Consider the following 25,954-nt stretch of genomic DNA (forward strand, 5'->3'; position numbering starts at 1 on the left):
TTTCCTGTTGTAAAAAGATCAAATTTACAAAGTAATTTTCCATATAAATAGTATAAATAACTTCATTTGTATATAAATAGCATTCACTTGAGATTATGATCTATTGTGGGGAAGTGTGTTTCCCTTGGATCTGGCCATACAACAGCACTCAATGTTAATGCAACAGAGAGTCAAAGGTTGTCACCTATTGACTAGTCAACTCAATTAACCTAGCTTGAGACCCAGCACTTATAGGAAGTCATTGTGAGTCAGATGCATAACATCACTTTTCTTGTCCAATAGACAGGATGTTATTGAAGAAATAGTGGAATCTTGAAAGCAAACTGCACTTTCATTTTTGCAGTATAAACTGGTCAATGAATTCATTCTGCTCTGCTTCCACTTTTTGAAGAGCTTCATATTCTATTCGATATCTGGAAAACGAAAGAGAAGAATTTATGTTCTCGTTACGGTCAAGAATTCAATGCACAAATAGATTACTGATCAATTAGAAACAGTACTTGTAGTTTAATTATGAGCCAAATATGACTGTACCTTTCCAACTGCATTTTCTTTTCTGTGATCAGAGCCTGAAGCTGTTGCTGTTGGGCCTCGCGTTGCTTTCCAACCGATTTCAACAAATTTCTGGCACCTATGGCCTGTAGAATAATCATGTAGGTCATTAGAATGAACATAAGACTAATGTGGACTTATATTCATTGTAAATGCAAGTACATACCTTCATTTTTTCGGTTTCTGCTTCCTTTGCTAGTTCATCCACAAGTTCAATAAGTCCACCTACAATTTTCTGAAATTGGCCAATCTCTGTTTTCAGAAACAAATGCGAATCAGAAGCAATGCAAAGCCATTGGTCTGTCTGTACTCTGAAACACTAATAGATGCAGAACAATTTCCCCAAAGACAACTGCTGTTCACTCTGCACATTAAAGTAGATCAAGTGCACTCCTCAACATCAAAATGAGCACACTAAAACTCACTGTCAACAAAGTCCTCACAGTCCTCTTTGAGCTCTGTAGTTTTCTGGCTCACGTCAGGCTCAAGTACTCGTAGTTTGTTGAGTTCATCAAAATGAAGACCAGCCTCTGCCAACGGGTCTTTAGCCATAACCACCGAAAACTGCCTGTGTGACTGATGGAAAGCTAAACAACAATGTAATAGAGATGCATCATTTTATAGAGATAGACTGGGTGAATCTCATGAAACCAGTCAAGAAAATGTCCTGGTTATATTTACCCCCCCCCCCAAAGATATATATTGACAAAGCTGATGTAACTTTCTTTGTGTTAAAAAAATACTTCTATTCCAGCTTAATATGCAGAGACAACTAAGTAAGTCATTCACAGGTTAATTTTCTCGAAAACTGTAAAAAAAATCTTTGTCTCTTTGGCACTTTAAAAATTCCTCTTTTGTTTTGAGTGACCTTCTTAGACCCACCCCAATAATGTTACTCAACCAATGGCGTTAGTTGGGGTGGGAGTATCTGAATTATTTATTTATTTATTTTTTGCATGATGAAAATGAAGCCTATATTTATTACAGTAAAAAGATGCTGTTGTACAATTATTAAAATTAAAATTAGTGAAATTCACTTTACAATTTCAATAAAATATTTTTTCCATGCTGTGGTAATGAAGATATCATACTGACCTTTTTATGAGAACTCTTTTTCAGTGATAGAGGGTAAAATGTGTGCATCTGTCATGAAAATAATGTCACAATGTAAAAAATCTCAATAGCCCTAAAATCAACTTCATTTTCTATATGCATATATATTTATATATAAAACTTCCAACTTTTTTGATTGTGTGGTAAAATAGGACCAGGCCATTTTCTTGACAGGTTTCCTGAGAATCACTAAACTGCATCAAACAACTGTCAAAGTTAAACCACACGGCTATGCTAATGCCATTTCCTTCCAACTCTATTTCTGTGTAGCGCCTCTACATTCAGCTTTATATTGCTGATGTTGCAGCATAATGGGCCAACATTAAAGGGGTAGTTCACCCAAAAATGAAAATTCTCATCATTTACTCACCCTCATGCCATCCCAGATGTGTATGACTTTGTTTCACCTGCAGAACACAAAAGAAGATTTTTAGAGGAGTATCTCAGCTCTGTAGGTCCATACAATGCAAGAGAATGGGTGCCAGAACTTTGAAGCTCCAAAAATCACAAAGGCAGCATAAAAGTAATCCATTTGACTCCAGTTGTTAAATCCATATTTTCTGAAGCAATATGATGGGTGTGGGTGAGAAACAGATCAATATTCATGTCCTTTTTACTGTAAATCTCCACCTTTGACCAGCCCCGACCAGTAGGTGGTGTTATGCACTTAGAATGCGAATCGCCAAAAAACAAAATAAAGAAGAATGTGGAAGTAAAAGTTTAGATTTACACCAATCAGCCACAACATTAAAACCACCTACCTAATATCATGTAGATCCCCCTTGTGCCGCTAAAACAGCTCTGACCCATCGAGATATGGACTCCACAAGACCTCTGAACACTGACGTTCACAGAACAGGGGCTACAGGGCGCAAGACCCTGCCCCTTTCATTCGCAAATATAAAGATGCCCTTCACAAATGTAAAGGTGCCCTTTTAAGCGGAGGTGCCTTTAAGACCACGGAGATTTAAGCGGAGATGTCTTTACTACGGCACAACCCCCCCACCACCCCAGCCCCGCTCAACAACTAGGTGCCTTTAAGAGTGAGGAGGACACTCTGTCCATGTCCTTTTGCCCCTGCTAAGGTCTGTGCAGTGTGCACATCACTGCCTCTGAAAGTGTCCAGCTGATCCTTTAAGTCCTGTAAGTATCGAGGTGGGGCCTCCATGGATCAGACTTGTTGGTCCAGCACATCCCATAGATGCTCAATCAGATTGAGATCTGGGGAATTTAGAGGCCAAGTCAACACATTGAACTCTTTGTCATGTTCCTCAAATCATTCCAGAACAATTTTTGCAGTGTGGCAGGGCGCATTATCCTGCTGAAAGAGGCCACTGTCATCAGGGAATACCGTTGCCATGAAGGGGTGTATGTGGTCTGCAACAATCTTTAGGGAGGTGCTGTGTGTCAAAGTAACATCCACATGAATGCCAGGACCCAAGGTTTCCCAGCAGAACATTACCCAGAGCATCACACTGCCTCCGCTGGCCTGCCTTCTTCCCATAGTGCATCCTGCTGCCATCTCTTCCCCAGGTAAATGACGCACACGCACCCAGCCATCCACATGATCTAAAAGAAAATGTGATTCATAAGACCAGGCCACCTTCTTGCATTGCTTCATGGTCCAGTTCTGATGCTCACTTGCCCATTCTAGGCGTTTTCAGCGGAGAACAGGGGTCAGCATGGGCACACTGAACGGCCTGCGACTATGCAGCCCAATACACAGCAAACTGCGTGTTCTGACACCTTTCTATCATGGCCAGCATTAAGTTTTTAGCAATTTGTGCTATAGTAGCTCTTCTGTGGGATCGGACCAGATGGGCTAGCCTTCGCTCTTCACTCGCATCAATGAGCCTTGGGTGAATGACCCTGTCGCCGGTTCATCGGTTGTCCTTCCTTGGACAACTTTTGGTAGGTACTAACCACTGCATACCGGGAACAGCTCACAATACTTGCCGTTTTGGAGATGCTCTGACCTAATTGTCCAGCCATCACAATTTGGCCCTTGTCAAAGTCACTCAGATCCTTACACTTGCCCATTTTTCCTGCTTCCAACAACATGAAGTTCAAGAACAGACTGTTCACTTGCTGCCGAATATATCCCACCCCTTGACAGGTGCCATTGTAATGAGATAATAAATGTTATACACTTCACCTGTCAGTGGTTTTAATGTTGTGGCTGATCAGTGGATAGTAAAAAAAGTAATTAAATATTGATCTGTTTCTAACACACACCTTTCATATCATTTCTGAAGATAGAGATTTAACCACTGGAGTCTTATGTATTAGTTTTATGATGTCTTTATGTGCTTTTGGAGTTTTAAAGTTCTGGTCACCAATCACTTATATTGTAAAGTACCTACAGAGCTGAAATATTCTTCTAAAAATCTTTGTGTTCTGCTGAAGAAAGTCATTCACTTCTGATATTATATGAGGGTGAGTAAATGAGACAATTTTCATTTTTGGGTGAACTATCCCTTTAAAGCACATGTGTCACCATATCTATTAACCACAATAAGCTAGCTAACCGATTAGCTAGTTAGCTGGTTAAATGGATTTGTCATTAAGCTGCCGTTTCAATACAACTCGGCTTGTCCACACCAGAAATCACATTTACAAAAATGACGAAGAAATACTGTTGCTCACAAATATTTATTTGTTGCTTGTAAAACTCTGGACTGCTATTGAGCTAGAATAGATAAACAAAAACAAACAGACCTTGACCAGACAAGGTAAGTAGCCTAGTGAACATGTGGTCGAAAAGAAAACTGCACTATCCACAATTACTCTCTCAAATTATTAGATTGACTAAGATATTTAAATCAAGTTAAAAAGATAAGCGACTGGCTCTAACCTACCTTACTTCAGTTTGATTATATGCTACTTCTGCTGGAGTAACTGACCGCCTCCTCGCATCTGTCTGTCCGTCTTGGCTGCCAAGCGACGGCCGGACCACCTCATGATGAGTGAGAGGGGTGCACAGACACAGTTTAACATTTATGTTGGGCACATTGTATTAATAATAATGGGAAAAAACAACCCTTATGTTTTAAAATATATGATAATTAAATCAAATTATAATTGCCAGAAATTAATGTCAAACGTGTATTTATGGCTAACTTCTCACATCAAAGTCCCCCTTATTCTGATATTTAAAAAATCCGTATTTAAATACTCCCTGCAGTTCCGCACCAGAACACAGTGGGGCGTGAGAGGGACAGGATGAATAATAACAGGTTGTCCAAAATATTGGACGATTGAGCGGCGACAACTTTTAATGGCGCCAACATCGAAAAAAAGTCTACTCGCTCTGTTTTAAACGATGTAAACATTTTTTTTATGTGTATTGGGTAAGTTTAACTTATGAAAGGTCGCCGTTGAATATGTTTAATGCTTACTTCTTTCTTTAATGGGATGGGAAGCTTGACCATCTGTGTGGGTGTAACAGTAACTTCTACACCGATCAGCCACAACATTAAAACCACCTGCCTAATATCGTGTAGGTCACCCTCGTGCCGCCAAATCAACTCTGACCCGTCGAGGCATGGACTACAAGACCTCTAAAGGTGTCCTGTGGTATCTGGCACCAAGACGTTAGCAGCAGATCCTTTAAGTTCTGTAAGTATCGAGGTGGGGCCTCCATGGATCAGACTCGTTGGTCCAGCACATCCCATAGATGCTCAACCGGATTGAGATCTGGGGAATTTGGAGGCCAATCAACACCTTGAGGTCTTTGTCATGTTCCTCCAACCATTCCTGATCAATTTTTGCAGTGTGGCAGGGCGCATTATCCTGCTGAAAGAGGCCACTGTCATCAGGGGATACCGTTGCCATGAAGGGGTGTACGTGGTCTGCAACAATCTTTAGGGAGGTGGTACGTGTCAAAGTAACATCCACATGAATGCCAGGACCCAAGGTTTCCAAGCAGAACATTGCCAAGAGCATCACACTGCCTCCGCCGGCCTGCCTTCTTCTCGTAGTGCATCCTGCTGCCATCTCTTCCCCAGGTAAACGACGCACACGCACCCAGCCATCCACATGATCTAAAAGAAAACGTGATTCATCAGACCAGGCCACCTTCTTCCATTGCTCCATGGTCCAGTTCTGATGCTCACTTGCCCATTGTAGGCGCATTCGGCGGTGGACAGGGGTCAACATGGGCATTGTGACTGGTCTGCAGCTACGCAGCCCAATACGCAGCAAGCTGTGATGCACTGTGTGTTCTGACACCTTTCTATCATGGCCAGCATTAAGTTTATCAGCAATTTGTGCTACAGTAGCTCTTCTGTGGGATCGGACCAGACGGGCTAGCCTTCACTCCTCACGTGCATCAATGAGCCTTGGCCCATGACCCTGTCGCCGGTTCATCGGTTGTCCTTCCTTGGACCACTTTTTGTAGACACTAACCATTTCACATTGGGAACACCCCACAAGACCTGCCGTTTTGGAGATGTTCCGACACAGTCGTCTAGCTACCCCAATTTGGCCCTCGTCAGAGTCGCTCAGATCCTTACACTTGACATTTTTCCTGCTTCCAACACATGAAGTTCAAGAACTGACTGTTCACTTGCTGCTGAATATATCCCACCCCTTGACAAGTGCCATTGTAACGAAATAAATGTTATTCACTTCATCTGTCAGTGGTTTTAATGTTGTGGCTGATCAGTGTATATTATGATCATGGATCATGATACTTTGTAAATTTCTAAAAGCAGCTGGTGAGTTAATAGCAATGCAATATATATATATATATATATAATATTATTATTATTATTATTATTATAAATTTTTTTCATTGCAGATGTTGACATCGCAGAAGCATGCCTCTGTCAACTCAGTCCCAAGCAGATGATGAGCAGTACATTCTTATAGCCAGTCTGGATAATGCGAAGAATCTCTCCAACATCCTCAAAGCCATCTCTTTCAAGGACCATGCCATCTTCAATGCTACGCAGAATGGTTTAAAGGTGACAGTGGAGGACTCCAAGTGTCTTCAAGCCAATGCATTCATTCAGGTTTGTGTGTGGGGAACAGCTTCCGACATAACCCTGTTTCAGGTTTTAGGAGATGGGTTGATCTGTGCATTTGTATGTGTTACGTCAGGCTGACATCTTTCAAGAATACATCATCAAAGAGGATGCAGTCGGGTTTCAGGTGAACTTAACTGTGCTCCTGGATTGCCTCACCATATTTGCTGGAAGCACAGTGCCAGGTATACATGATACATCATAACATTTAAATATCTATGATGGTTCAGCCCTGATATATTTTAATGTCGGAGAACATTTCTTACTCTCATGCAAGTATTTTAATTCTTTCTCTTCTTTTACCATTAAGGTGTGTGCACTGCCCTGAAAATGTGCTACGCTGGCTATGGATACCCACTGACATTGTTCCTAGAGGAAGGCGGCGTGGTCACTGTGTGCAAAATCAATACACAGGAGCCAGAGGAGCCCATAGACTTTGATTTTTGCAGCACAAATGTAATCAACAAGGTTATTCTGCAGTCAGACAGTCTCAAAGAGGCTTTCTCTGAGCTTGACATGACCAGTGAGGTTCTGCAGATTACTATGTCACCAAGCCATCCTTACTTCAGGTATAGTAATATTAAACATGTACAGTAAAGTGCAATCCTTTTAGGCAGTTGTGCAAAATGTTGTATAGTGAGGATGTTTTCAAAAAATAATAGCATGAATCATTTTTATTCATCAATTAACTTCATGCAAAATCCAGTAAACATAAAAAAAACTAAATCAATATTTGGTGACCACCCTTTTCCTTTAGAACTTCACCAATTCTCCTAGATACACTTGCGCACAGATTTTCAAGATTGTTGGCTGATAGGAGGTTCCAAGCATCTTGGAGATGGTATTGCTAGGTTACTCTACAAATGCAATGTCAATACATCTTCAAAATAAAATTTTCCTTTTCACCCTAGATTATCCACATTTGGAAACTCTGGGAATGCCCATTATGATTACCCTAAAGACTCAGACATGATGGAGCTGTTCCAGTGTACTAAAACGCAGACAAACAGGTTGGATGACATTTGCCATTTTAGTGTGTTTGATCTGTGTGCTAATTTCAAACCTTGTCACAAGATAGATCTCTTAAAGGGGCATTCAGTAGTTCTCTAGCTAGCGTTAGCATTGCTCTTCTTCGTGTACTTTTAAGTACCGATACGACAGTGGTGTTAGATACTATACTGCCATCTATCGATGTGGATCAGCATGATCGTCTCTGCTGCCCCCGCAAGCTTTGGAATATCATTTGCATCTGGAAAATGTCGGAGTTTGAGGTAATTTATAAAGTTATTTATTACTGCTACAATATAATTGCTTTGCCTAAAAACAAACGTCAGAATTCAAGCGAACAGACTTCTACAGTTAAGGATAGATTATTATTGTCCCTCATATCAATAATCTTTGGAGACTGTCTATGTTTCAAGTTATTTCTAAAGACAGTTATTACCTTTATTAGAGAACTGCTAAGCGTAAAATAAACCTCAATTATCTAGTGATACAGAATGATATGGTAATGGAAAGATTAGAATTGTTGATGATCAAATTTAGCATGTCCATGAATACTGTATTTGAAGAAGTCGTTTTGTTTCCAAGCAAACCAACATCATGGTTTACACAAAATCCTCAACAATCGCTGTGCCAAGCTACTAAACGATTGAAGACATATGCCGTTTGATAGAGGTGGAGGTAGATGGGCTATAGATTACTATAGCTGTGATAACAAAGAAAATAAAATTTACACATTGCTTTCCGGTTGCGTTTGTAAACACAGCTGAAAACTCTCCGTTACTAACATACGTTGGTTACACACGTAATTTTAAAAAGTTTGTGGGAAACTTGCATGAATTTTCTGTAAATTCCACTGATACTATTTTAGAGGGTGGTCTAAACAATTAATAATGTATTACCTGTCCAAAAAAAGAAGCAACATCGGCATCACTACTCATGTTTTTCTCCGTCATCAAATCTTTCCACCTTGTGTATGCCGTACTGATGTTTACTCTAGTTTTTTTGTCTTTGCCGGTCTTTCTTGCTTCGGACCTTTTTCGCTTCTTTGGCAGTACAGCTACTGAATCTCCTGTTGTCTCTGCTTCTAAAGCACGATTATAAATATGTTCCATTGTATTCTTTTTGCTCTTTACTTCACCAAACAACACTAGCCAAGCGTATCTACATAGGCGGCAGCCAATGAGCATGAGGATTTTCTTCTTCGACGTTTAGTGAAACACAGCGGACGATGTCATTTCAACGTGGCGAAACACACTGAAGGGGTGACTCGCACCATGTAGAATAAAAACACTTTTTATGGAAAACTATTATGAGTGCAGTCTTCATCTCATGTGAATATACACCAGATCACTCTTCACAAAAAAACTTCATTTGTTAATGTGTAAAACTTTTTAAATTATCCTCAAATTACTGAATGCACCTTTAAGATGCTTATAGTAAAAATAGCTATACATTACATTGACATGTAAGTGTTTAAAGAAATAGTTCAACCAAAATTATTTTTTTATTTCTGTCATCATTTACTCACCTTCATGTTGTTCCATTTGACTGACTGGAGAATTTAAGAATGTTGATGCTGCACTTTTTCCATAAAAGGAATGTGAATGGTGACTGAGGCTGTTAGTTCCTAACACTGGCTACGTTTACATGGATGCCAGAAAGCAGTTTATTTGCGAGAAAGTGGCGTTCCCGTTTACATGCACTGTATAAGCGGCATACTCTTTACTCCCATACACATGTGGCTCGATCAGTAAACAGCTTTCTCCACAGCAATGTAATTTCCCTGCGACGCTTGTGTAAAAAACAAACATGGGATACAAGGAAGACTTTGCCATTTTATTCTCTGTTGCTTCTCTTTATTTTCAGATATTCCAGAGTTGTTGCTGTGTTTGCAGAATTGCAAGTGGGGTTTCCCTCTTATGTAAAACTCTGGGATTCCCCCAATGTACTTGAGCGCATATACGCAAACGTGAGGGACAGTTGATATTTTACATTGGTATGTATAAATGGGTATAGTTTATAGTGTATGTGCGTTTTTCCACTGTACTCCCAAAAATGTTGGTTTCTCTCCACTGTGTTGACGTGTTGTTGGGCTCCATCCTATGATGTTTGTTATCCCGGTCTGTTCACGTACATGCGCACTCCTCAAAAACTGGTTAGAATGCTGCGTATGCGTTTACATGGCCAAATAAGCTGCGTTCTCTGGGAGAAACCTGTGTGTGTTAAACCGCTTTCTCTTAATCCCTTAAACGGAAACCGAAAGGAACTCGTTTACAATACATTTCAGAATGACGCTATCTACAAAAACCCTGGAATAAACAGTTTTCTCAAGCGCATGTAAATGTGGTCAATGAGCCTAACATCTCCTTGTAGTGATCCATGAAATCAAAGAAAGTCATACTGGTTTGGAACAACATGAGGTGGAGTGATTGAGGACAGACTTCATTTTTGGGTGAACTGTTCCTTAGATAATATAAACATGTATTGTTGGATAGTTTTTTTTGTCAGAAGTCAGTAAGATTTATTTTCTCTCGTGTGAATTCTCAAAGGTATAAAATGTCCCTGTTGAAGCCCTCTACAAAGGCCTTGGCCCTGTCCTGTAAAGTCTCAGTGAGGACCGACAGTCGAGGCTTCCTCTCTCTACAGTATCTTGTGAGGAACGATGATGGACAGATTTGTTTTGTGGAATACTATTGCTGCCCGGATGAAGAAGTGGAAGAAGAATAGACGTGACATTTTTCATTGTTTCCTTTGACTTTTACCAAAAATGTAATGTTTACAATGGAGATGCTTCATTTGATTGGTTAGTTCTTATGTTCAACATCTTTGCTTATAAGGCTTTCTGAAAGAGCAATGTTTTATTGTTTGATATTTAATGCACACTGACCTGATGGTTCATGTGAATCCATTACACATGGAATATCCCCCTTCTGATAGTACATCCCTCTGTAGTTAAATAAAGGTTAACTATGATAAAGTTCTCACTTTTAACAACCAATGGACGTTGCCTTGAATTTGACAGCACTGTGCTTGATCGGCAGAGGGCGACAAAGAGATGCTAATTGTTACATGTGTTAGAAGTCTGATACGGAACATTTTTGCGTCATGTGTCAAGATGGAATTATGCATAAATTAATGTCATAGACATGGTTATATTTGGACTCTTGGCCTTGCTTTTACCTCTTCAAAAATAGTTTACTCTTTTATCTATGATAAAGTTCTCCCCTAGGAATTGGCTACAGTAAATGCCCTCATTAGAGCAAATATAAATTGTGTGTATATATATATATATATATATATATATATATATAATTGAGTAATGTTGCAAGACATATGTATAACATATTCAGTGACCATATCCAATGGTCAGCTTGCAACTAATAATATTTTGTATGATAATGGCCTAAATTATAAGACAGTCGAACGGTTAAAGTTGTTGCCTGTAACATCGACATTTTTAATGTATGTTCATTTTATTACACGAAGGCGTTGTGAGGCAAACAAGCAGCTTTACGTTGATATTGGTTGACGCACGCACTGTTAAAAGAAAGTCCCAGAACAGCGCGCGATGCTTGAACTGCCGCCTCGCGACCAATCGCTTCGCCACTCGCAGCTGTCGAGGCAACACTGTTTCCGGGCAGAGGAACATTACAGGAGCAAAACAACGGTACTTCTGTCGCTCTGCGAGCTCCATCCTGCTCATCTCAGCGGGTGACTGCCCTCATGATGCATGTCAATGCCGCATACAAGCTGCTTAGAGACTGCAGTAAAGCCCACTAAATGAGTATCAACGCTGTTATCATTAGATTAGGTTCATATGCTTAAAATAAATAATAGTGATTTTGATCTAATTTGTTTGAAATCTTACATTATTTTTATATATTTTTATTATCCTCTTTAGTTAGATAACAAATGACCAGGGTGGAGGTAAAAGATATTAAGTGATAATTTTTTTTTTTAGATCTATTAAGTTATTAAATATACATTTAAAAAAATTATCACACAAAACAATCGCTTAAATACACCTATATTGAACGTGTTTCCAATTTCTGAGTTTAAAGTCATATATATATATTATTATTATTATTATTATTATATATTTTTTTCTGTGCCTTAAAGGAATAGTTAATCCAAAAATGAAAATTTTCTCATCATTTACTCACCCTCATGCCATCCCAGATGTGTATGACTTTCTTTATTTTGCAGAACAGAAACAAAGATTTTTAGAAGAATATTTCAGCTCTTTAGGTCAGTACAATGCAAGTGAATGGGTGCTGGAACTTTGAAGCTCCAAAAAGCACATAAAGGCAGTATAAAAGTAATTCAAATGACTCCAGTGGTTAAATCCATGTCTTTTGGGTGAGAACATACCAAAATGTAACTCCTTTAAAAAGAAAAATAAATGTTGCCATGAGAAGAACAGAATCATACATTATTAATATTTCTTTAAAAAAAAAAAAAACGGTTAAAAAAATGGTGTTTTAAAATGTGATTAATATTTGAAAAACTTTTGTCCAAAAGACCAAATCAGTCATGTGGTGTAACTAATCATAGTTGCCATTTTGTTGTTTCCGTTTAACCATGAAAGAGAGAGGACCCCTTTGGACCTTCAAGCCTGAGTGTAAAGTAAAAATAAAATAACAGATAATTTGACATTTTAAAAAAGAAATACACATTTTGTTCAGGTCATGTGGTGTAACCCTGAGAAAACGTCTTGATGTTCTTGACTCAATAATGTAAGATATTTAGAAAAATATATATAATTTGAAAAAAAAAATTTTTTTTGAAAAGTTATCAAATACATTTTTGTAGAAAATGCTAAAAATGTTTTTCAAAAATGTATGAAACTAAATTGGACTCAAAGATTACATTTCTATGAACTTGACATGTGTGTTTTAAACTTATGTTTTCTCATTTTTATCACCACAGACAACCTTTCAATGACTCATGGACAGAAAGGCTTTTGTATTACAGCAAAGTTCTTTAATTGGCTAATTATAAAATCACGATCAATCAATTACATTGAAATATAGTGAATTTCACTACATCTATAATTTTCTTTTATAATTGATCTATTTACTTGCACATAAACAGTAACTGGAATGGACAGACAACATCCAACAACATTCGGCGTAACCAAGTAAACACTGTCCACAGACCAAGACCTGTGTATCATTTGATAAGGGTAAGCAACTTGATCCAGGTAGAACTATATCACTCAAAGAGGTGATGTCAGGGGGATGGCATCACTTTTTGCACATTGAACACAAGCTTGGAGATGAAGTGGACAATCCCCATTTCTCAGATAAACAATCCTGCACTGACCCGCTGTCTTGACCCACCAGTGAATCAAGTGGTGTCAGGTTCTGCCAATGGCATTGCTGGGTTTTGTAAACAACACAAGCTCAGCAATGACCTAACTGTTGTGACATGCCAACAATTAGCAACAAGAGAGCCCATGGGAGATAAAGAGAAGGTGCATGGGTTTCAGTGCTGTCACCAGGGACTATGAGTCATCATATTGTCTGTTACATTAAGTGACGGAGGTTACATACATTCAAAAAAAATGTGGTCAGGTGTCTGCGCTACGTAACCTAAAATACTGTTAATGAAAGTGAATTAGAAGTATCAAAACCTATTTTTTTGTTCATGCAGACTTTTAATAGCCAGCTATTCAAATGAAATAAAGTCATTTAAATGTCACTCCACAACATACAAGCAATAGCAAAAGTAAAAGTGAAAAACTTGGGTACGTGGTCCACACAATGTAGTGTACAGAATAAACAGCATACAAACACACACAGTATGTACACATTACACATACTGTATATTCACAAAATGGACATGGTACATGCAGGGGCATGTCCAGGATTTTTTGCCCAGGATGGCAAGAGTTGGGGGTGGGTTGGGATGGGGGCATTGTTATGGACAATGCGTGACACGGACGGGTTAACCCATTGCGCACTGTCTCCAGGACGCGTGCGGGGTCCGGGTTGGGGTGGCAAAGCTCATTTTTAGGGTGGCAGCTGCCACCCCATGCCACCCTTTTGGCCCTGCCCCTGGGTTCATGTAAATCAACATTAAACTAATTATCACCCTTTAGTGGATAAATACTTAAGTTGTTATTTAGCCTTGAAGAAGCCATCAACATCCAATAAGATAGGTGGGTCTTTGAACAAAACAAATGACTGTGAAATTGAGGTGTACTTACAATAGGCAATACCAACACCTCCTGCTTAGTCAGCTGAAAGGCACCCAGGCATGGGAAACTCCACCATGCATAAACATGATTTGAGTATAACATTCCTTCACTTTGTGTTAAAAATACCTTGCATCAACAAACCATTGTTCTGGGACTGTGAGTGTCACATGGGGTCATGATGGCAACAGCTGGCCTTAACAGCACTCAGCAATCCACCCCCAAACCCATTAATACTGCTCTCCCTCATGCCCCAGCTTGCAACCATGTGTGAAATGATCCTTGATGATGGAGATGAGGTAATGGCTGTAGCAACTCTGACATCACTATAGTCCTTCCCTTCCAGTGTGATTGACCGTCACTTGGACAATGGGCTTTTTATCTTATGCAGCTCTTCTTTTAGAAGGCCGCAATGAACATGACACCTGCTAAAGGTACCACAAATTCTGAATAAGTAGTATTGAAGCTTTTAAGAATAAATTTCATATAAAGATCCTTATGTTAAATATTACCTCAGCTCATGAGTAATATGGACAGTTTGAATGCATTTGTGACAGTTAATCGTGATCTTGTAGGTTCCTTGTCACCCTGGTCATCTGTTTAATGTTGACTGAAGGCATGGGTAAAAGCACTGATGACAAAAGTTTAATGTGGTTACAAGTGAAACATGCTCACAAACTATGGTGTTCTATGTCAGTTCCTTTCCTTTTACAGTCATCTGTGTACTGTAAACATTTAAAAGTGTGACTGAAACTGGGTCTCAATTGAAAGTTCTCTCACTTCTGTTTCTACGATGAGAAATTTGAAAGAAAAAATGTAAACAAAGCAATTTTTACATAAACAGTTTGACTTTTACAATGCTTTTAATGATTGTTGCTTTTGTCTCTATAGACACATTCCATTTGGATCATTATGACTTTCATATCAAGAAATCATTACCACAAATGAGTCATTTTCATTCAACTGAATGATAATCTCAAATCAGGCACAATCTGCCCAGATGACAATGGTTCTTATGTGTCAGATGCATAACTCTGTAATCAGTTATGTTAAAGAACCCATTGTTTTCCTTTCCTTGAGATTATTTGTGACATGAAAATCATTGGTAAAACTTTACAATAAAGTTTGTTAACATTAATTAATGCATTAGGTGTCATGAATACAATATAGCTTTATCTTGTTTAATATTAATTTGTAAATATACTATTGTTCATTGTTCAGTCATAATTTATTAACTAATGTTAATATATCCAGTTTGGTAGAAATATATTAGTATGTGTAGAAATTAAAATGATGTAAAAATATCACATATTGTTATTTCATGTTAACTTGTTTTGCGTTAATTAATGTTAATGTATACAACCTTAGGGTAACACTTTACAGTAAGTTTCTATTCATTAACACTAGTAAATGCATTAAGTATCATAAACCGACTATGAACACTTTTTGTTTTACAGCATTTATTAATCTTGGTAAATGTTAATTTCTACATATACAATACTGTTAATGTTAGTTTAAAATGCATTACCTAACATATCCATCTTAATGTTACTATATGTAGAAATTAAGATTAACCAAGATACATAATAAATGCTGTTAAAGTATCATTTGTTGTTAGTTCATGTTAAATGTTGCATTAACTAATGTTAATATATACATTGTTAGTTATAGTAAATTAATGTTAGTTCCTAATACATTAACTAATGTGAACATATCCAGCTTGAAATATTAAAATGTATTAGTATATATAGAAATTAGCTGTAATAGTGTTATTCATTGTTTGTTCATGTAAACTACAATGTTAACTATACAACTTTATTGTAAAGGGTAACACTTTACAATAAGGTTTTATTCGTTAAAGGGATAGTTCACCCAAAAATAGAAATTGTCTCATCATACACTCACCCTCATGCCATCCCAGATGCGTATGACTTTCTTTCTTCAGCAGAACACAAACATAAATATCTCAGCTCTTTAGGTCTATACAATGTAAGTGAATGGTGACCAGAACTTTGAAGCTCCAAAAATCACATCAAGGAAACATAAAAGTAACCCATATGGCTCCAGTGTTTAAATCCATATCTTCAGAAGCGATCTGATAGGTGTGGGTGAGAAACAGAACAATATTATAGTCCTTTTTTACTCTAAATCTCCACTTTAACTTTCACTTTCAGATGTGAAAATAAAAATAAACAGGCACCTCATGTGACTTTTCAGATGTGAATGGAAATTTAGAGTAAAAAAAGAACTTAAATTTTGATCTGTTTCTCACCCACACATACTACAGTACATCGCTTCTGAAGATATGGATTTAATCACTGGAGTCTTATGGATTATCAACGTTTCCTTTATGTGAATTTTGGAGCTGCAAAGGTCTGATCACCATTAACTTACATTGTATGGAATGGAGTCATTTGTGTTCTGCTGAAGAAAGACAGTTATACACATCTGGGATGGCATGAGGGTGAGTAAATGATGAGAGAATTTTTGGGTGAAATATTCCTTTAACAAGTTAATACATATGCATGTCATGGACTAACAATGAACAAAAAATATCACAGCATTTATTAATCTTGGTTAATGTTAATTTGTAAATATACTATTGTTCATTGCTAGTTAATGTTAGCTCATAATGCATTAACTAATGTTAACATATCCAGATTTTAATGTTAAAATGTATTAGTATATGTAGAAACTAACATTAACCAAGATATAATAAACACTGTTAAATTATTATTCATTGTTAGTTCATATAAACTAATGTTAACTTATATGACACAACCTTAATACAAAGTGTTACCTTATTGTCCACTATTCCACATTTATGGAATATGATACACAAAATAACATTCTGCACAATAACTATTATTGATGACCACGTTTCAAATGGGTGCTTAAAACAGTCAAGTCCTATTGTTTGGAGCTGTACCTGCAGATCATTTTCTATGGACTGTTTCTCACCACCCTCCCATTACCTTATGAAGGGTGGCTGCTGCTACACTGTGCCACCTCTCTTGTGCAACAGGGACTGTTGGATACAGTAATGAAAGCTAATATGTGTAAACTGAGTGGTGGGAGGTGAATGGGTAGTGCTGGAGACAGTTTACAGGTTTATCAGATCTTGTGTATAGTATAGTATGAGTGAAGATGGGGGGGGGGGGGGGAGTCAAGTAATGGGATGATGTCACCAAGACTAAGTATACTTGAGCTTCACTCTCATGTCATCAAACACACACCTACATGGATGTTGTGTTCTGGTAACGAATGTAACTATTGCACACAAAACGTGCATCAATTCTCAGCGTGTTCTCATTCTCAGCACACGAATGCATTGATCCTTTCCCTCATAAAATGCAATGTCTATCCCCATGTAGTGAACTTTGGTAGGTAGGCTTATTGTTCATAGCTGTAATATGGACACTGGAGCAAAGGGAGAAGTTATTTATTTACAGTTAAAGGACTGCCTTTTGTGATTGATCTTTCATGTCGGCAGTGAGATGGCAGCAAAAATGTTGCTTGGTTCTTATTTGATGATTTAGTATAGATGACCCAGGTATTAACTGTACCATGTATATATGTACCTGAACTCACAAAGGAAAGAACACTATACCAATATAAATAAGATGAATGAATGAATAATAAATACAGTAAATATCCATTACTGTGTAGAATACAGCTACTTAAAATCTTAGGAAATATATGAAAACCCTATGTAACAATATATTTAAAAATTCATTAAAAGACTGTAGAACAAACTACCATATAAATAGCAAAATTATTGTAATATCAGTGTAATATTTGTATTAAAATAATTGTAATTTTTATATATTATAATTTTTTAAAATAGTTTTAATTTGCTTTTTAATTTCTGGATCATTCTTGGGATTAAGTAATATTTCAGTCCCCTAGACTTTTTAAAGTGGTGGTTCATTAAAATTAAATGTTAAAAGCATTTAACAAGATGTTATGTTAATAAAAAGAATTATTGCATTATAATAATCTTTATCATAAAAGAACTGTCACGCTTTGTGTGGAAAAAAGCGTAATGTAAAAAAAAAAAAAAAAAAAGTACAAAACTACAAAGAAAACACTGAACACTATAAAAGGCAAAACAAAGAACAACTAACATATAAGGAATGTTAGCGGCGTGATAAGAGATGATCTGAGAAAAGACTCTAAACACTGAAGGTACGTTTACACGACAACCATGTACTAAAAACGGAAATGTTTTTCCTTTGCGTTTTTGAAAAGTTTCGCGTACAGACGACAACGTTGTCAAAAGGTTCACACGGATCCGCCAAAACGACTAAAAACGTATAAAAGTATTATGCATGCCAGGCCAGTAGTTGGCGATGTCACTTTGTAAAGAAACACTACGCGCCTGCGCACATAAGCATTCTTCCACAGAGCGGTGAATACAAACAATGAAGATGATGGCGAAAGCATCGAACAAGTTTGTCTGGACGGATGACGGACGGCTTTATTACTACAATGACTTTGCTGGAGAAGCGTCAATAAACTAAATCTTGAGCAGCACACACACAGTCCTGTAGTCCGCCATTGTAGTTTTGAAGTACTCACGCGCATGCCTATAGACTGAACTCTCAAGATTATTCAATAAGCTCTGCTCATTTTTACCATCACTTCGTCTCCTGCCTTCTTCTGTATTCCCCCTGCTGACTCTTGGGCTGGTAGGAGAGTGAGTTAACATAAGCTGTTGATGTTGATTGGTTTTGGATATCAGACAGAACTCTGATTTATGGATATCTTCTGATGGAGAGAGAGGTCTTGTGTACACTGGATCTAACATGCATTTTCACTGCCTCATGTTTTCATATTCTAAGCATATCATTGAATACTGTACATCACACCTCTGTCTATAGGCTATATACATAAGCGGTGGGTGAATGAATTGCAAGGTAAAGGTACATCAAATAAAATTAAATAACACTTAAAATACAAAACATTTTTCCATCTGAATCCATACATTAATTTCAAGGTTTTCAAATTGCAGGTTCTGCCTACTGTACAATGTTCACACTCCACACAAAACACACCAAATTAATAAATTGTTGATTGTTATTTGCACAGACGCCAGTATTCATATTGATAATTATACATCTCAAATTGATGCCTATCAATCCATCATTCTTTATATAACACGTAATACGCGTGCGCATGACGTCATCGTTTACAAAAACGTGCACTTTGAAACCCGTTTTCAAAAGTTTAAGTTTTCAGGCCCCAAAAACGCCGTTTGCCTTGTAAACGAACAGCCAAAACGCATAAAAAGTTTTCCGTTTTTAGTTGAAAACGTTGTCATGTAAACGGCTCCTGAGTGAATGAGGTGTGTTTATATAGAGTCCCTGATGAGGTGATTGGGAACAGGTGTGGCTGATTAGAGGGCGGGTGAACAAGAGCAGTTGATGGCTGGAGTGGTGGAGACCGAAGGGGTGTGAATGTCTTTTTATCTTATATCAAGCATTTTGTCATGCACCTGAGGCACTTCACTGATTTTGTACCTAAATAATCAACAAAATGTACACCCTGTTTGTAATTTTTGTCATTAATGTAAACATTTATTTGTGTTCTTTACTAAGAAACATATTATATAAAAATAAAATAAAAATCATGATTTTTTTAAAAACCAGACTATCAATTTTTGTCCCTCAGTCTGAACGCAACCCCATCACACCAACCATTTTCAGCCCATAAAATTTTGGTTCCACCCATATGTGACATTTTTAATCAGAAGTGACATCATTCAGCTTTCTTCAACAGCATGGTGCAGGAAACATCGTAATTTGTATTTAAAATTTGATGTGTATTATAGTCAGGTCCGGGTATCGTTTTCAATTCAACCCCATCACATGAAATTAAGATATTAAATTAGTACTTTTCAAAATGATATTTTAATCCATAAATATATATAGTGTTTATTAATTTCATGTATGCCATGTGGTCTTCTGTCCTACACCACATGAGAAACAGTGGAAATTTTGAGCAAAAAACAAAACAAAAACAAGCTCTTCAAATTTCTTCACTGTCAACCTGTGACAGGGTTGAGCTATTCACCACATTTATGAATATTGTAACAAAAATATGGAATACTTTATGAATTATACATCACATATTCTATATATTTACTTGAATGAAACATGGTGTTTAAAATATGTGGGTGCAAGTCGCTATTGGTGGGGGTTGAGAGGAGAGTGACAATATTGGGTAAAATGGGAACCATGGGTGTAGATTTGGCTTGAATATTGGGGGGGGATGCAGCTTGAAGCATCTACATGTTTCCCTTGATCATGGTATAAATATTGATGGGTTTGTACTTGCTTGTTTTCAGTATTGGGGGGGGGTACCTCCCCCATCCCCCCTGGAAACTACGCCCCTGATGGGAACATAATTAAAATCAATGTATTGATTGCTGAACACAGCCTGACATGTTAAGGGCTAACACATAAAAGTTGGGGTTTTAGTTAAAAATCAGAACTTAAAATATTTTTAACAAAAATAATGAGACCACAGACACACAATTTGCCTATTTGTAAATTAAACTGTCATTAATATTATATTTGTAGGCTAGTGATTAAATTGATATAAGGGAAACATTAGCAGTAGGTAGATGTTTATTTTATAACCAGTATTTTGTAGAATAATTTTCAATCCACTTCCATAATATCCGTGATGGGGTTGAGAAAAAAAGTGTCCAAATCAGGAGAGAGAGAGAGAGAAAGAGAAATGAAAATAATAAAAGGGCTTTGATGCCCGACATGGGAAAATATGATTTGTTGGAGATTTAATATGTTGTGGAGTATTCAGACAATAAATCAAATGTGGTTGAAAAAAATTATAATTCAAGTTGAAATGTTAGCGAATCCCAGGAAAGATCCATATATAAAATTACAATGAAAGTAATACAGAAATCTCTTTGATATTCTAGAAATAACTGATTAATTGGACAATGACGATTTTCAGCTCTAACAAATAACCATTTAACAATGCGACAATATATACCATGAAACATAAATGAATACATTTCGAATAAAAAAAAATTTGAATTATGAATAAAAAACCTTACTGTATAGGATACAGCTGCCTTAAATCCTTGAAAATATATTAAAACCACATAAAAATATACAAAAAGTCTAACATATATCAAACTTACATACACACCGATCAGCCACAACATTAAAACCACCTGCCAAATATTGTTTAGGTCCCCCTCATGCTGCCAAAACAGCACCAACCCGCATCTCAGAATAACATTCTGAGATGTTATTCTTCTCACCACAATTGTACAGAGTGGTTATCTGAGTTACTGTAGACTTTGTCAGTTTGAACCAGTCTGGCAATTCTCTGTTGACCTCTCTCATCAACAAGGCATTTCTGTCCACAGAACTGCTGCTCACTGGGTGTTTTTTTTTTTTTTTTTTTTGGCACCATTTGGAGTAAATTCTAGAGACTGTGTGCGTGAAAATCCCAGAAGATCAGCAGTTACAGAAATACTCAAACCAGCCCATCTGGCACCAACAATCATGCCACAGTCCAAATCACTGAGATCACATTTTCCCCCGTTCTGATGGTTGATGTGAACATTAACTGAAGCTCCTGACCCGTATCTTCATGATTTTATGCACTGCACTGCTGCCACACGATTGGCTGATTAGATAATCGCATGGATGGTTGTTGGTGCCAGATGGGCTGGCTTGAGTATTTCTGTAACTGCTGATCTCCTGGCATTTTCACACACGACAGTCTCTAGAATTTACTCCGAATGGTGCCAAATACAAAAATCACCCAGTGAGCAGCAGTTCTGTGGACAGAAACACCTTGTTGATGAGAAAGGTCAACAGAGAATGGCCAGACTGGTTCAAACTGACAAAGTCTACAGTAACTCAGATAACCGCTCTGTACAATTGTGGTGAGAAGAATATTATCTCAGAATGCTATTCTGAGATGCGGGTTGACGCTGTTTTGGTGGCACGAGGGTGATCTACACAATATTAGGCAGGTTGTTTTAATGTTGTGGCTGATCGGTGTCTATAACTACATTTATATTTTATGCAATTTTTTTATTATTATTATTTTTATTTATATTTTATTATTTTTTAAATACATGTTTATTTTGCTTTTTAATTTGCAAATAAAATAAATAAATCCCTATCACAGGAAAGTTCAATTATTAAATCTTTTTAATCTCCAAGAAATAATGGACGAGTAATAATTTTAAATTTTCTGGAAGAATTAATGGCAATTTATTTATGAATTAATGGCAATACAAATGTAGCCTATAATCAAGCATTTTACACGACTACGATGCATGCCATCCTGGAGCAGTCTGCCTGGGGCAATATGCCCAGACAAGTACCTGCGTGGGGATTCCCCGGAACACAGAGGGAGCTCCTTCATCTGCCGTGGGGTAGAAGGTCAGCAAACAAGCGACCACATCCATGTTTGTTTTGAAACTCCTCCATCATGTGCATCGCATCTGCATAGGGACAATAGAAGCGGTCGGAAGCTGCTCCACAAAGGTCAAAGGGGAAGAAATGGGGAATTTCACTGTTCAATTAGGCTACTTAAATCTCCCCAAGTTTGTTTTGAGCTCTGAAAATCGATTATAAGGGATTGTTTGATGTTAAAGACAAAGAGACCAATGGATTAGTCCTTATTCGTTATTTATAACCTATTAATGACTATTCATGATTCTCACAATAAAACTGATCCTAGTTTTATTGTCTACATTTTAACGAATGCTATGGTTAAATGTGCATAAAAAGGTTGCATTTTAAAGGTTAATTTAATATGCCTATTTTTAAACAGCAGACTATACGATATACATGGAAAATTTGCATCAATAATATTGAACTTGACACTTAATTTGTCGCATACTATGAGGAATGTTTTTTTTTACTCAACAAGGGGCAGTTCACATCGAAAGTGTTTCTCCATCCCTTCGCGTTGTTTTTCAGTGTAAACATACGCTAGAAGGACGCCGTGTCACGTTAAAAAAAAAACGTCAAGTGTTAAAAACGTGCCTCGAGACACCTGCGTTCTGCTCTATTCGTTGGGCTGCGTCTGGCTTTTTTGAGTGCTAGAACGTGTTCTGTCTGAATGGCCCTTAATACATGCCACAAGTCACTCATGAGACTGACGAGAACTTTAATGTGAACGATTCCCCTCAGTAGTACTACAATAGCGCAACACTTACTGCGAATAAACAAACAACATTGGGCGTGTCAGGGGATGTTGGTGCCTGTGCTGTCCTGACTGGTCCGTAAATGTGTGTGTGTGTGTGTGTGTCCACTCTGTTTCTCGCCACGCCCCCGATGATGAGCATGTCAGGACTTGTTATGAGACTGGCAGAAGAAGGCGTGGCCTCAGCGAGCGCTTCACGCGAGTGAAAGCAACTTGCTGTCATCATCGCCGCGCGGCTAACCCTAACCCTGGAATAACATCTACTACTGACTTCAGAGCCAAATATTTAAAGGTAAGCATAAATATACTTTTCATTCTTGTAGAACATGCAATTTTGTAGGCATCAATAAAACATGACTTTTTATCTTGGGTACATCTGTGCTCGTTTAGGTGAAATAGGTGTCCCATCCGAAAAGATGAGTTGTGCGGAGTATGTAGCGCATCAAGTTTAGATGTGTGCCTCTAGTAAAAGGAATAACCGTGACTCACTGTGTGCCAGTGTGGTGCACCCATTTGTCAGTCTTTGGTGCAAGCGTTAAAAATATCAGTTGATGATGACATATTACGGAATCACTTATGAAAATATGATATTCAGAGGATGTTATGGATTAACCTATAGCTCATTGTAATGTTCCATTTAATCATGTGTCAACCGGTTAGGCTATTTGTAGATCGAAATATAACAACTGCTGAAAAGGTCCGTCGAACACAGCATTTACAACTGCCTTGTATATCAAAGTACTGTCACTTTCCATGATTATCCTAATCTTCAGATCTTTACCTAATTTTCAGGCTTGCATCACTCAACAAGTCACCTACTGTGTATTTGCTGTAGGTGCCACTTTTCCGATGCTTCATAATTTCCACGCTCGCGACACCAGTCCCTTTTGCCAACTGAGAAAAAAAAAATCGATAAAATCACAGTCGGTGGCGCAATAAAGAAAACACAATATACATTCTAGTGGAATGAAGCTTTTTAAAAGCAGTGTGTACTTCATAGGCTAGTTCTGACGTGTAAGATTTTGTTGAACGCGGGAGAAATGTTAAAGCGCGCGAGAAGCAGTGTGTGACATCGCGTGCACGGATTTGTTTACAAACACATCCTCCAGGCTCAAGCACGAGGGTGCCGTTTCTGCCATCTTGCGGTCGCTCAAAATATAGGTTGCAGGGTCAGTTATGAAAAATGCATTGCTACAATGTTTGCTAGCATCAGTAGCTATTGATACTAAACTCTCCATGTAATGTTTAAACCAATTATTTTATTACCACGCTTTTTGAGCTATGATAGAAGTATTTTCTTGAAATGTCTCAGCTCTATTTTCAGATAATGTAATTAGTCTGACAGCTGCCCTATAAATTGAATTTGCATGCAGTAGCATATGATGTAATTTTGAGAGCTTCCTTATTAAACAGAAGAAGAAGCATGCAATCAGACAAATCAGGTGTTTTCTATAGCAGTTGTTCTGCCTTTCCCATTTTAAGGCTGTATATGGTATGGCCCGACCAGAGATGGAAAACAGGGTGGGCGACCGCAACCCTGGAGCACCACAGAGCTGCAGGATGGAGGTGCTATGTCAGGATGCCTGGCAGAGTGGCAGCATCATCCAGCCCCACCATCGGCACCACACCATTGCCACTCAGACCAGCACTGTATCTGTACCGCTACCCCACATCCCCGCACAAGATACCTTCATCTCAGCCAGTGTCCAACATCAGGACAATCCACTCAGGGACAATACAGGTAGGCCTCTGCAACAAAGCGTTAATGCTGGTGAATTTATGTTTATTTGCATCAGTGATTGAAAAGCAATGGTGAATTTGATTATCAGTGATATATCAGCCAGGTCAATTAATTGTCCATTAATCAGCTGATACCACATTTGATTGACAGATTTTCAGATGAGTTTGTTTTTCCTTGTGTCATTTCCCATACCAACAGCCTTGTCCATGCAAAATAAACATGCACAATTTTTGAGTGAATTTTAAGAAAACATAGCATTATTTAAGTGTTCATGTCATTGCAGCAATTCTGTGTACGTCTTATTTGCTGTCATTAAATGGTATTAGAAATCTACCCCCCCCCCCCCCTGCAAAGAGCTCTTGCTGTGGCATGTTTAGACATGTTCTTTGCTGTTGGCTTCCTGTCAAGCACTGCTCAGTCCACAATGGCAGTGTGTCTCAGAGAATCGAGTATCGCCTCAATGTTGTGGTCTCCCTTGCAGCTTTTCCCTACGTTCTCTATTCCTCGTGTTTTTAACTTCATTTTAGCTATCAGTTAACCTTACCTGTCACTTCTGCTGACACCCCTACTTTAAGGCTTTCCTCACTAGCTGATAGCCTGCCCCTGGTCCCTCCCTGTCCTCCAGCTGTCCACCCTATCCCAGCCCACCCTTCATTCCTGTCCACCAATGGCTGGATTTCAGCTCAGGCTGCACAGGCTTGCAGTTACCCTGGCAACAAGCCAGAACACAGCACTCCGAAGCTCTCAAGTCACCTGCAACGAGGATCAGCAGATTCTTATGGCTGCGCCACTAATCCTCTGTATAGAGGCATTTTCTCTCTGCATAGTTGCTCGTATTCGTGTCATGAGAAAAGCAAGTGCGTGAAGGATCCCTGAACCTTGAGCAAAACATTGTAGTTGACCAAATATACAGTACACAACAGTGTATGTGATTTCCCCAAAAGTATAAACATCACATCTCTGTAGTGGTATCAGCACATTGCTCTGCTTGTTTGAGCAGCTTGACATAGTAACATTGAGCATGTTCACATGTACACCAATTCACTGATAACCACCAAAAATCAGCTCATCCAAACAATCCAACAACGCAAGAAAATGTGTTTACATGATATTTGA

At 38.0% G+C, this 25,954-nt stretch overlaps 2 protein-coding genes across 9 annotated transcripts; one reads left to right on the plus strand and one right to left on the minus strand.

Annotated features, from left to right (window-relative positions):
* Nucleotides 1–106: 106 nt before the first annotated feature.
* LOC127430235 (intraflagellar transport protein 20 homolog) lies at nucleotides 107–4,613 on the minus strand. 7 transcript variants are annotated; one of them, XM_051679872.1, is made up of 7 exons: nucleotides 4,524–4,610; nucleotides 2,036–2,072; nucleotides 1,648–1,695; nucleotides 978–1,139; nucleotides 719–804; nucleotides 535–638; nucleotides 107–413 (listed from the first exon to the last, which is right to left on the minus strand). In XM_051679872.1, exons 4-7 carry the CDS (start codon nucleotides 1,102–1,104, stop codon nucleotides 332–334), a joined length of 399 nt encoding a protein of 132 aa, XP_051535832.1. In that variant the 5' UTR covers nucleotides 1,105–1,139; nucleotides 1,648–1,695; nucleotides 2,036–2,072; nucleotides 4,524–4,610; the 3' UTR covers nucleotides 107–331. The 7 variants fall into 7 exon arrangements, with proteins under 7 accessions (XP_051535832.1, XP_051535834.1, XP_051535837.1 ...); XM_051679874.1 differs by having other exon boundaries at nucleotides 4,529–4,601; XM_051679877.1 differs by lacking the exon at nucleotides 1,648–1,695 and having other exon boundaries at nucleotides 4,524–4,607.
* A 257-nt stretch (nucleotides 4,614–4,870) lies between these two features.
* On the plus strand, nucleotides 4,871–13,567 carry rad1 (RAD1 homolog (S. pombe)). Of its 2 annotated transcripts, XM_051679700.1 has the most exons (7): nucleotides 4,871–5,015; nucleotides 6,467–6,680; nucleotides 6,769–6,877; nucleotides 7,003–7,261; nucleotides 7,604–7,702; nucleotides 9,564–9,693; nucleotides 10,247–10,395. In XM_051679700.1, the coding sequence occupies exons 2-6, from the start codon at nucleotides 6,486–6,488 to the stop codon at nucleotides 9,679–9,681; spliced, it is 780 nt and encodes a 259-aa protein (XP_051535660.1). In that variant the 5' UTR covers nucleotides 4,871–5,015; nucleotides 6,467–6,485; the 3' UTR covers nucleotides 9,682–9,693; nucleotides 10,247–10,395. The 2 variants fall into 2 exon arrangements, with proteins under 2 accessions (XP_051535660.1, XP_051535659.1); XM_051679699.1 differs by lacking the exon at nucleotides 9,564–9,693 and having other exon boundaries at nucleotides 10,247–13,567.
* The last annotated feature ends 12,387 nt before the right edge of the window (nucleotides 13,568–25,954 follow it).

This window comes from Myxocyprinus asiaticus, chromosome 39 (assembly GCF_019703515.2).
Source record: "Myxocyprinus asiaticus isolate MX2 ecotype Aquarium Trade chromosome 39, UBuf_Myxa_2, whole genome shotgun sequence".
Taxonomy (NCBI): Eukaryota; Metazoa; Chordata; class Actinopteri; order Cypriniformes; family Catostomidae; genus Myxocyprinus; species Myxocyprinus asiaticus.

Coding starts and splice junctions, on each gene's coding strand:
- LOC127430235 (XM_051679876.1), bottom strand. CDS start 1,104: ATGGCTAAAGACCCGTTGGCAGAGGCTGGTCTTCATTTTGATGAACTC. Junction 805..977: donor CTGTGAGGACTTTGTTGACA/GTGAGTTTTAGT, acceptor TTCTGAAAACAG/AGATTGGCCAATTTCAGAAA. Junction 414..534: donor AAGAAAATGCAGTTGGAAAG/GTACAGTCATAT, acceptor TTCGTTTTCCAG/ATATCGAATAGAATATGAAG.
- rad1 (XM_051679699.1), top strand. CDS start 6,486: ATGCCTCTGTCAACTCAGTCCCAAGCAGATGATGAGCAGTACATTCTT. Junction 6,878..7,002: donor TGCTGGAAGCACAGTGCCAG/GTATACATGATA, acceptor TTTACCATTAAG/GTGTGTGCACTGCCCTGAAA. Junction 7,703..10,246: donor ACTAAAACGCAGACAAACAG/GTTGGATGACAT, acceptor GAATTCTCAAAG/GTATAAAATGTCCCTGTTGA.